This window comes from Cynara cardunculus, assembly GCF_001531365.2.
Source record: "Cynara cardunculus var. scolymus isolate 2C chromosome LG 11, CcrdV1, whole genome shotgun sequence".
NCBI classification, from domain to species: Eukaryota; Viridiplantae; Streptophyta; class Magnoliopsida; order Asterales; family Asteraceae; genus Cynara; species Cynara cardunculus.
The window spans coordinates 2,857,542-2,870,559 of NC_037538.1; the positions used below are offsets into that span (position 1 = coordinate 2,857,542).

At 29.7% G+C, this 13,018-nt stretch overlaps 1 protein-coding gene across 1 annotated transcript; it reads right to left on the reverse strand.

Moving 5' to 3' along the window:
- Nucleotides 1–8,655: 8,655 nt before the first annotated feature.
- Nucleotides 8,656–12,960, reverse strand: LOC112521399 (MLO-like protein 3). Its single transcript, XM_025130234.1, has 15 exons — nucleotides 12,633–12,960; nucleotides 12,358–12,415; nucleotides 11,859–12,133; nucleotides 11,618–11,734; nucleotides 11,383–11,443; nucleotides 11,188–11,276; nucleotides 11,027–11,101; nucleotides 10,860–10,948; nucleotides 10,590–10,639; nucleotides 10,439–10,479; nucleotides 10,138–10,311; nucleotides 10,028–10,063; nucleotides 9,481–9,548; nucleotides 9,281–9,341; nucleotides 8,656–9,116 (listed from the first exon to the last, which is right to left on the reverse strand). Exons 1-15 carry the CDS (start codon nucleotides 12,762–12,764, stop codon nucleotides 8,868–8,870), a joined length of 1,575 nt encoding a protein of 524 aa, XP_024986002.1. The 5' UTR covers nucleotides 12,765–12,960; the 3' UTR covers nucleotides 8,656–8,867.
- Nucleotides 12,961–13,018: the final 58 nt, after the last annotated feature.

A 13,018-nucleotide genomic window follows, 5' to 3' on the forward strand; every position in this document is an offset into this window, starting at 1 on the left:
CAACTCGGGACTCGTAAGACCTTATTTTCTACAACATGGGACTCGTAAGACCTCACATATCTTATTTTATGTCCACGTCATCACGTGAGACGGTTCTCACATGTTGTCATTACCTTCACCATGTTTGAAAAGATCTCATAAGCTCACACAATTTGCTTTTAATCCATGTGACACGAGTTGTTATAACCCAAAATTCAAAGTACTGAAAAATGTACAGACCTTAATTTGTCACTTATTGTATTAATTACAGGTTATCATTACTTATCAAATGAAGAGTGTAACCCACATAGACATGCCTACCTACAATTACGCAAATAACACATATACAACTTGGGTAATGTCTAATTTTTCTATTTATTTAACTGAAAACAGTAGATTGCATAAGTTGCTTAATTAATGTTATTATATAATCTCCAATTATTTTGATTACACGACTATAAGGGTCCGTTTGATTTGTAGAATTGTTTTTAAAGAAATTGAATATGAATTCATTAGTGTGTTTGATTTGTAGGATTTGAAATGGAATTGGATTTCATTATTTATAAAGTATTCGAAGAAAAAATTATAAATAATTATAAAAATAACTGAATTACATTTTTATTAATCGATTATTACAAAACAAATGTTTTTAATATTTTTTGAAACCTTATTGCATACAATTTACAAAATCCAGTGAAATCCCGAGCTCTTTCTACGTATTTCAAAATCCTATATTTGAAGGATTAAAATAAATTATAGGATTTCAAATCCGGACAATCTAACAAATCAAACATGAAATTAAAATAGATTGAAAATAACCACAAGGGTGGTACCTGATTGGTTTGAATTTGGCTCCAAAGGTCAAAGGTACCTGGAGGGCTAGAGGTCCCAGGTTCAAATCCAAGAGGAATAAAAATCTCCTTGTAGCCACGGAGGTTCAAATGCGGTGACTCCGGAATATCTGCAAAGCAGGTGGTCGTCCTGGGATTAGTCGGTTCACATAGCGGGTTGGATATTCAGGTTAATAAAAAAAATAGATTTAAAATACAAATTCTCTCAAATCCATTCCATTCATTCAAACCAAACAATTGCGAGATTGGTTATTTTTTATTACTAGAAGGGTACTCGCATAATGCAGCAAGATACATCTTGGTTTTAATATTTCATTTTATTATTCATCTCAATCGATGTTATAGTATGGTTTTATGTGATTTTGAAAAAACAATGATGTTTTTATTTTTGAATAAAATACAAATTTGAATATATCATAAAAAGTTGACAAAAATATATCGATATTAGTATCAAATTAACTATTTAAAATTCTTATTTTTTGTGTAGTTTTTTAATTCAATAACGAAGTAATTTATATTTGGTTTAATAATATCATTTTAATATAAAAATAATAATTAATTATTTTGTTTGAATTTGATAATTATTCTAATTATATTTTAATAATTATGTTTATCCGCAGTTAATCATACAAATTCAAACATGGAGCTTTAATAAGTTGTACTTATACATAATTCACTTGTAATCTTGAATTTTAAGTAATATGCATAAATATATAATATTTCATACATAAAAAATAATTTTTAAAAGTTCTTATTAAATATTTTATAATATAGTATAAATAATTTCCATGGTATACATAGACACACGTGCGTCTCTTTGTTTGTATGGGGGATGTGACCGTTAATGGTGGTGGGTGATCACACTATATTGTAAGTTTGTAACATTAAATCGATCAACATTTAATACGATTTTTAATATTTATGAAATTATTTTTATTTCATATTATTTTTAAAACATTTAATTTAATTAAAATATCTAAAATCATCCGGGTTCTATAGAAATACAATTTGTGTCGTCTTCACAATCGGGTTCCTTGAATTGTCCCGTTTGCGATTGCTTCTCTAATTGTATTTGCAAAAATCTTCAATTCGTATAAATATTTTTTTACTTTCTTTATTTTAAAATAAATGTTCACAATGAAAATAACATACATTTTTATGAATATATAATTATTACAGTGTTTTAATTAATCAAAAGACGATTGTATCCTCAATAATAGAATAACAAATTTTCTCCATCTTATAAAATTAAGGGTAAAATGAGAAAGTAATTGTTTATTTATGAAAGTAGACAATTATTCTAAAAGAAACTAAATTAAAAATGTGAACAATTATTTTGGAACAGTAAAAACAATACATTTTTTACACAAATATTATACTTGTAGAACATAAAACGTCCTTAATTTTATCGTATTTAATATATACTTTTAATCTAAAATCATTATATCTCGTAAAAGTTATTGACTAAAAACAAAATTATGACAAGAATTTAACAAATATTTGGTTTTAATGATTGTGTTGAGGAAGTAAAATTAAAGGTACGATTATCAAACACTAACCTATAAGAGTCATGATTTTCAATTATTTTATTGAGTAACATTTTTGTCATTAAAATAGATTGTTGGTAAAAGTCTTATTATTTACTTATAGGTTGTTTACTTGCGGCTTAATTAGGCTTATTGGTCTATATGGCTTATTTGCACAACTCATTTGCGTTGTTTACTTACGGCTTATTTGCACAGAACATGACTTAATAGCACATATAGAAATGGTGTGTTGTCCTCATTCAGCCAAAAAAATGACACCCTTACCAATTATTTAAAGCACCGTCTCCTTCCCATATGAGACACCCCATCGTCAGCCTCTTTATGATTTTCTGTTTTGATGTTCAAATAATTAATATTGGGGGTAAATCAGTAATTTATGTTATTCAGACTGTTGGTTCAGATAAAAAAAGTAAACAACAACACTCATTTATCCAGACAGACAAATTTATTCGAACAAACAAATTTATCCATATAGGACTTAATATAAAATTTGGTAAACAACCCCTTACAGGGTAATATTTTCAGTGGTTGCTACGCCTCTTACCATATAAGATCCCCGTTCGTCATAATGTTCATCCGGTAAGACAAGTGACAACCAATAAACGTTTGGTAAATGACCTTACATGTTTATTATAGCCCTTTAAAATGCAATAACGATGGATTCATACATTTTACAACGACAATTTTGTTGAGTTTTTCAAGATGACATCAGTATACTGAACAAAAGAGTTTATTTGACATATCATCTGTACTGGTTTGAGCATACAACTCTTGAAGTCCATTGTAAGTTCTTATAATCTATTGGTTCATATTGTTACTTTGGATATAAGACGTTACAAACACCACAGTTTTGACCATAATTAGCTGCCTTCATAGTGGTCAGGGAAATCTAATCATATCAAGATAAAAGCATTCTTACATATAATCAGTAATTGTATTGTCTAACATAATCATCATTACTTTTGAATAAACAGAAGGAACAATTTTTTAAATCATGAATGACCCACACAAAAATGATTTGATCCTTTAACAAGTCATGTTTTGAAAAATAATCGATATTAATCTAGAAACGCGTATTAACATGAAACAGAAAAACTATTTTATAACATAAAAAAAAGTCATATTTAATATATCAGCGTTATAATAACAGAATTTAACATATACTGTAAAACAACAAAATCACAAAGTCAAATTACAAGTAAAAGCAACACTGAACTTATAGACAACTTTTTAGATCTTGTTCTAGAAAAGGTAAAATATAACATGTCCTACCAAGTGTATCAGGTATTATTAGCTTTGTTTACATCTGAACTCACGATTTTAAAACACGTCAGATAGAAAATGTACTCACTTCATTACAAAGCAACATTTATTCCCATCCCCAAAACATCCCTCCCAAACTGATAAAGGATCTCAGGTATAATATTTAAGGGGAATTAATTGAAATAACCATTTTTGAGAGATGTTTCACTTCTTAGCCATTTCTCTTCAGAAATTACCATAATGTCACTACCTTCGCAAGTTGTAGGTCAACAAGTTGAGGAGGTAGCTAAACAACAAATTTTTTTTACAATTCTTACCCAAGTCCGAAAGTGACATGTTCGCAATTGCGGACCTGGTCCGTGACTTTATTTTTTTTACAGTTTATGCTCAGGTTCGCAATTTGTGGAGGTGCCACTTGTCCGCACAAGTGAAACCTTGAATGAAATATCTTGGAAATGACTGTATTCAGATATGAGTAGAAACTATAACTTTCTTAAGTCACGAATCAGGTCTGCAATATATTTTTTTTTGTCATTTAGCTACCTGCATAACTTGCAGACCTGTCACTTACTGAGATGGTAGCATTATGGTGCATTATCTGAATCGTTAAGAGATGAATCTTGTTTGACAAAAAAAACTATGCCTCTTAATAGTTCTAATGATTTTCTATCCTAAACCTCCCTTAACCATTCAATATCCTAATTTTACTCAAAACCATTACCAAACAATTATATTTCATTTTACACTATATCATAAGAATCTCTTAATCAGTCTGACTAGTTAATCATTCAACACCAAACTATTCAACAACTGTTAAACAACCTTTAAATCATTTTTCAAAATAACTATTTTAATTAATTTTTTTAAATTTAAATATTAACAAACATTTATTTTAATATTTTAATTTTAAATGGTCGACTAACACACAAGTGGAAGACCTACCAAGGAGACAATTCGTATCCCCATCATTGCAAGCTTGCAATTGGGGCATATATAACAAAATATTTATATATATTTTTTAATTTTTTTTTATTCACCTTTTTATTTTTCTCCAATAACAATCAATTAAACCAACCAACACAACAATGGTACTTAAGAGTATATCCCGTAGAATTATTTAAATAAAATAAAATAAAATAATATTTTATATTTTATTTCAACAGATTATTTATATTATTATTTAAAATAAATAAAAAATAAAAAATTTAAATTTGGGGACTTTTTAAAACTTGATGTGAAGTGAAATAAATGTATTTATTTTTATCAATAAGATTGAATTATTCATATTTTATAAAGCTTTATAAAATGTGTATTAAAATGATAAAATTATACAATTTTAGTAATATAATTAATATTAGAATTCTTTTTATAATGAGCTTTCTCCATGATTATCTATTTTCAAGAAGCTGTTGGAGCATTATAGAGAACAAAAAATTGATTTCTCTATTTTTGAAAAAGCCGTTGGAGATACTCTAACAAATCAACAGAGATTTTTTTATAACAAATTTAAAAAATAAACTAGTTTTTTGGATGCCCAAGCGTAATCGAACACATTTTTTTTTTTGTATTTTAGCAAAATATGCGATCTTAAATATCTATTCATTAATTACTCGAATACAATAATAAACATGGAATCACGTGAGACCAACATGTTTTCGTAAGACCATTTTTTTACGCTTGAAACTTCAAAGCAAAACGCTGTGAAGATAACCTTCATAGTGTTTTTGCTGTGAAGTTTCGGTGTCTTTTTACTTTCACAGCGTTTTGCTGTGAAGTTTCGGTGTATTTTTACCTTCACAGCGTTTTGCTGTGAAGTTTCAAGTGCAAAAGAAATGATCTCATGAAAATAAGTTGGTCTCAACGAGGATCCAAATCTATAATAACATATGTATTTAAAGTGAAAACACTTATGTTTTCTATATCTAAAAAGAAAATAAAGACATAATAATGGGATAGGCAAGTTGTCATGATCATAGCGGTCTATAACAGTTTAGTAGGCCGACATGCATTTAATCATTTTCGTAAGGTGGGCCGTGAGCTGTTCAGTACTCGTACAATCATTTTGACTTGGGCCTGATCCGTTAACTCTAAGTGGGCCTATGCATTTCAATTATACAAACCATGTCTTTTCATTCCATTTTGTTTTCTAGAATTCCAAATTATTTAATAAAAATTAAAATTTATTATTAAACGTATTGATTTAATCATGTATTTATCAATAATTTTATATTAATTTAAATATTTTATTTTTATTTTTTAAATTTTGTTAGTATTATCGAAGACTTTTTACGTTGATGCTCTCTTGTCGATAATGATGTAACACTGGTTTGATAAAACCAAGACTTTTTATTATATGACTTTGCTCTGATAATGTTATGAAAAACCCAAGACTACTGATGAAATAACAAATTAAAATTGATTTTCAACGGTTATTAAAAAATAATTGGGTTCTAAGTTGATATATATATATATAGAGAGAGAGAGAGAGTGTGTGTTGGGTTCACGTGATACCAATATGTTTTCATGAGACCTTTGAGACCATTTTTTTTTACACTTGAAACTTCACAGCAAAATGTTGTGAAGGTAAAAAAAAAGTCGAAGCTTCACAACAAAAAATATTGTAAAGGTTAATTTCACAACGTTTTGCTGTAAAGTTTCAAATGTAAAAAAGTAATTTCACGAAAACATGATGATTTCACACGATCCCAAGTGTCTCTGTCTCTATATGTTCAACACATATATAATATATTTTTAATGTTAAGTATCAATTTAATATTTCAACCTCAAAATTCAATAATAAAAATTAATTTATCACAACAAATTATAAATAGCATTCCTAAAATTATAGATGAGATATTGCTTTACTCTTCAATTTATTTATTAAAAAAAAAATTAAAATCCATCATAAATTCAATTCCTGATATTTATCGAAAATAATTGGTTCCCACTCGTTTGAAGGGTGAGATGTCACTTCAAAACAAAAACATTTGAAACGTTGTTGTACTTTTTATGGCATTGTGAATAAAGACAAAAATAACCAACCAAAAGTTTATTCGAAACACATTCATAGCATGGTCAACTTAAACACGAAAACTGTAAAAGTACGCTTAACTTTTCCTTTTAGGTATGCTTGTAAAGTTATTCACTTAAAGAACCTGTAAACATCTTTTGACTTAGCAAATGGTCATAATTCAGCTACCAGCCAATCTAATCTTACTTTTATATACCAAATTACGTCAATAATCATCCCACATAACAAACGATGTCTTATCAGATAAAGTCGAGATGTTTGAGATTGCAGAACTTAGAGGTGACAGTTTCGACTTAGTTATCGATAAACGAGTCAGTTTGTTCAATAATTTTTCTTTAAACGAGTCGTATGAGTAGAATATTAAAACTTAGCTTAAAACGAAACTGAAATGTGTTGAATGAGTTTGAAAGTTGCCCAAATGGTTGCAAATGCTTGCTATATATTATATTGTTTTATTAAATAAATACGATAATTATAATAATATAACTTTTGTAATCATATATAATGGGAAAAGTTCAAACGAGAATACATGTGATTTACGCGAATGCGGAAATGCTTATAAGCACATCATCTAGTTTTTAAGTCACAATTTTAGAAAGATTTAAAGAGCAGTAAAATATTAAAAAAAATTACTTTGTCTGAGAATATCAAAGACATGTAGGGGTAAGATTGGAAAAAATTGTAAAATCACATAATGAACAGACGAAGTCAATGATTGTGGACGTGATTATCACTGGTTTTCGATTTATCATAGTATTATCACATCATTATCAAATATTAAAGACTTTTCTGTTCGTCACAACAAAATCGCAACATTATTGACAACTGAGACATAGGCGTACACTAGTAACATTTAAAAGGATAAAGACAAGTCGAAGATAGCTATAGATTACTGATAAATACTAATTTATTTTTATTTATTTTAATTTTTATTATGAGTTAATTAATTTAGAGATACAAATGCATTTTCGAATTTTCATAAGATATAAATATTTTCGTTTAAACCCTTCCTATATTTTTTATGTTAATTAAATACTAGAAGGGTACTCGCGCAATGCAGCGAGATACATCTCGATTTTAATGTTCTATTTTATTATTTGTCTCTGTCGATGTTATAATACGATTTTATGTGTTTTTAAGAAATCAATAATGATTTTATCTTTGAATAAAATATAAATTTGAAGATATCATAAAATTTTGAAAAAAAAAATATCAATGTTAATATCAAATCAACTATTTAATATTTCTCATTTTTTATGTAATTTCTTTAATTTATTTTTTTCAATTATAATTTAATTTAGGTTTAATAATGAAATAATATATTTTTGGTTTAATAATATAACATTTTACAAAGATAATAATTAAATATTCTGTTAGAATTCAATAATTATCCTAATTATATTTTATATTTAAAATGAGATGTTTATCTTGTATTTGATTATGTTTATCTGCAGTTAGTTACACAAATTCATATATGAAGCTTTAATAAGTTGTATTTACGCACAATCTACTCGTAATCTTGAATTTTAAGTAACATACATTAATAAACAGTACTTTATGTATAAAAAATGATTTTTAAATTTTTTTGTCCAATGCTTTATAATATAGTATAGATATAAAAATTCAAAATGTTAAAGGGTCAATCCCACCAAACTCATTTTAATGCCTTTAAAACTCCTAGAGTCCTATCGTTTATGGGTTGGGCCGATTTAGAAATTAACCCATTGGGCCCAAAGATAAATGCTTGGCGGAATATATTTATTTTGTATAAAAGTCAATATTATTTTATTTACAACAACCATAATAAGAGATCGTTTAAACATTTAATGGATAAACGTTTACCGATATTACTTACCCCACAGATTGAACATGGAAATGACTAAGAATCTTACTCCGTAAGAAGCATAACAAGAACTGAGAGTCCTATCCGGTAAGTGAAGAAAAAGACTTTTATCCGGTAAGTGCTTATTAAGTTTAAGATGCTTACCAACAAATTCATTTTAATAGTGGAGAATGTTACACAACAAGGTAAGTGAATATGATGTCTTATGCCTGTAAGCGCTTACCTGATAAGTGTTTAGGTAAATAGCCACTAAGTATGACTATAATCTAATAATTAATTTAACAATCTTCAATAGAATTAATGAATAACTGATTAATGCTAGAAGTTTTTAGACTTCGTATAATATTTACGTGTTATTCTTGTTCAGTCTCTTCAACGATCTCACTGGTATCCCCAATGCTACGAGGCGTGAGCTGATGAAGCGTTGGTGTTCGATGAGACTGAACAATCTCGATTGAGTTCATTAGAGTAGTTGTGTTTGATATTGGACTGTCATGAGGGGATTGTGCTTTTTTACGTTTCTCTTTAACCTTCCTGTGCCATTGCTTTATCATAAGCTTCATTTGATCTTCTAGCACTGCACTTTTGAATTGTGAACCCATCTGCAAATGAAAAGACCATTTCACGTCTCGATGAAATTTCTACTGTATTTTCACAAAAAAAGATGTATACACACACTCAAAATTCAATCTTAGTTAATAACGTGAGGACCATGAGCTCAGATATTACTCTAGGAACCGTGAGAGATAGATAGAGAGACGCGAACCTGAATCACGAGAGCATAGAGGGGAAGAGTAATGTAACTACAGATGACTTGAACCACCACCCTAGAAAAATGTCAGATGATTTTTCAGTACTAGTGCAAAATTAGAGGTCTACCAGTTTTGGTGGAAAACGATACATTTTTAAACTTTCAAGGGCAAAATTGGTATTGGTAATTTTGAGGTGTTTTTTTGAATAACTTACGCTAATATAACCCTCGTCACAACAATCGTTGTATTTTCATGGAAGCATGAATTTATCCCAAATTGTAACTGTGAATAACAATAATAACAAGAAGTTATTGAATAAACTTTAACTAGTAATGATTAAAATTATACATAAACCAATTGTAATGAGATACCATGTTTTACATGTTACAACACACATTCTGGATATTTAAAGGTTGTTTGACAGTTGCTGAAAGGTTTGGTGCATAATGATTAAGTGGTCAGAATGATTAAGAGATTTTCATGATACAGTGCAAAATGAAATATAATTGTTTGGTATTTGTTTACAGTAAAATCATGACACTTAATGGTTAAGGGAGACTCATGATACAAAATCATTCAGAGGCATTTAGAACCATTAAGAGGCAGACTTTTTTTTTGCCAAACAAGATTCACCTCTTAATGATTCAGATGCTACCTCTTAATGAAGCTATTAAAAGGTAAACAAACAATTATTCTGATAAAATTGACACAGTTATTCAATACTAGTTTTCTCAAAATAAGTCATAGTAAAAGGAATGTACCGTAATCCATATGAAGAACGCAAACTCGAAAGCGTTCTGCAAGATGGAAAAACAAGTGAGATCAAGATTATTAAATTAGTTTGATTAGTGACACGGGATTAAATTATTACCACAAAAAGTATGTAGTGCACAAGTGTTAAGACAAATCGAGGGTTGCTAAACCAGAAGAGATCGTCATTAGGCGTAACCAAGGGCACTCCTATGATTACTTTGTTTTGTTCCTTGAGTTGTAGCGCCATCCTTGCCACAATCACTTGTAGTTTGGTTCCAAGGACTAGAACGATCTACCGGATTAGCAAGACATACAATATCAGATTATGAGTAATAGAGACCAATTGTATGATCAGATAATAAAATATCAGGTGATGAAAAAGAAAATCGAACATGGTTGGTATAAAATGTAATACTTACAGCGAGTGGAACTAAAGATACCCACAGATACATATGCCAACCTAATTTGCATGATCATTAATTTACTATCAGTTTTTCTATATGATGTGAGGTCAGAGTTTTAAGGAAACTAATTATGTTGAAAAAAAAATGAGCTAAGATTCATACGTACCATGAACATCAACGAGCATGAGAATAACAAACATAAACCACATGAGAGGACTGTCCAAATGACGAAAAGGTTGATCAGAAATATGTTTAGCATGATATAACATTACTCTTACTATAAAATCAGTATATTATGACCTAAAAGAAAAATAATTTTGTAAAAGTATTAAGTTTGAATATTTCAAAATCCAAAGGACTTTGATGTAATTTACAAAGTTAAGGGGGCTTTTTAAGCAAGTTAATATAAAATAGGGACTGCTAGTACAAATTTTACCTTACACCGACTACAACTTTGAAGTCATCTTCCAAGGAACGTTGTATGTACTTACGGAAATTGAAAGAATTGTTTGTTGATAAATGAGCCTGAAATTTGTATATTTTTAAACGTTAAATTTTGATCGGTCAAAATAAATATGAAAAAGCATTTATATGGGTACTTACTGAAATAAAGCCATGACGCAGAGTGAAATAGTCGATTTTAGCTACTGAATGAAAGAATTGTCGGAAGAAGCATTTCTGTTTCAGTATATATTCCAAGTGTCCGTCACCATGTTGAGATATAGAAAAACAATAAAAAAAGGGTATATTCTTGTTCAACTTACAGTCCACAATAGAATCGGCGTGTCGATAGGATCGTTCATATGCCGTTGTCCAAATGTCGTTTGTCTTGTAAATCTAAAGCGGTTAGGATCTAAGTGAAAGATACAAACAACATGCGTTACTGTTTGCTGAGGTGGCTGATATTTGGACTTTAAAGACATTTACCAAAATTTGTGTAATTGAAATATATTTAATACCATTATCCACCACATATTCAAGTGTTTGAGTTTCTTTCTCCCAAGCTTTCCAAGTCCTCATCTGTTTAAAATTTTCAAGAACGTATAAATTCTAAAATTTGGGAAAAGATCAAGGGGTTAATTGAAAATTTGGCATTCCAATTTTCAAGTCTTTCCAACATTGGTAACTGACATTGTAAAATTTACATATTAGTCCCTATACTTTCTAGAAATGAACAAAAGTTAGAATAGTTACCTTAGCACTCCCCAAACCCATGGTAGCAACACTATACACTATTTGCATGATAGCCAAAACACATATAAAGGTGTTCAGCTGGTTTACCCCTTGTTCTGATATAAAAGATGTCATACCCTATATAAAATAAGCTTTTGTTAGAATATAAACAGTTACAGATATTATAATATAACGAACAAGTCAAATACTGGTTTGTTGCTCATGAAACATATGATTTGGTCATCTTATACGGTCGTACTACCTTTGAAGCACAATGACCAGATGAGTTAGATGTGGCGGAAGCCGAAGCTAGGAGTCTCCGTTGAGGTGGGCCCGTGTTGTATTCAGAGGCTCGTGGTTCGAATTGGGGAGGGGTGGCATAACGAGGTCCGTATGCTTCGGTTGGTTGTGTCGTTTTGTCGGAGATTTTGTGACAAGGAAGCATTGAATCTGCTACTTTGTTTGGTATGCAGATTTTGGAGATTTCTCTTTGAGTCACTACAAGTATCAGTGACATAAGGCCCAAAAGCATCAAAACTGCACCATATACAACACACAAGTTCAGTTTCGAAGTCAACTGTCGTAGTTTTCTCAAAATCGACACTGGATCTTAACATTTTTCTAGCCCGGATTAGTTTCCCGCATAATGATTTTGGAAATTATTAACATGGTTATTGATTATTATTCTATAACAAAATATTTCTTATAAAATCCCGAGTTCAAAACCGATCTCTTTGACTCTAAAAAAGTCAAATTCTTACCTTCCTTGAGCTTCTCTACTGCGTCATATAAAGCAGTTTTCCTATGTTCCTTAAGCCACTGCATTACCATACCAAAAACAGTAAGCATACACATCGATAATTCCACAATCACTTTATATATATATATATATATATATATATATATATATATATATGGTTGAGTTCACGTGAGATCAGTCTGTTTTGTAAGACCCGTGAGAACATAAAATACACTCAAAATTCACAGCGAAACATTATATATATAATCAAATACAAATAAAACTATGGATCCTTACACGCGAGGCAATATGGAATAAATGCTCGATTGCAAGTCCGAGAAAGATGAACATGAAGCAAACCGTCCCCAATGTCCATGTGGGGGTGTATTCCAACGTCGAGCCCGTGGTTGCTCCTCCTTCCACCGCCATTTTTGCCGGAAAACGAGAAGATAGAAGTAGGAAAATAATTGAACAGAAAGATGAATGATTGAATTTTAATTAAGTAGAGGAAGCAAAGGGTGGAGACACGTTCAAAGTCGGAGTCAACCTGTCAACAAAATTTGTGTTAAATACATATGTGGTAACAGGTACAACTAGGTAGGGTGATATTACTCTATCTCCTCATATTTATTTTCTTTCGTATTAAATTGATACTTATTAATATATAACTCGTTACGCAAGCC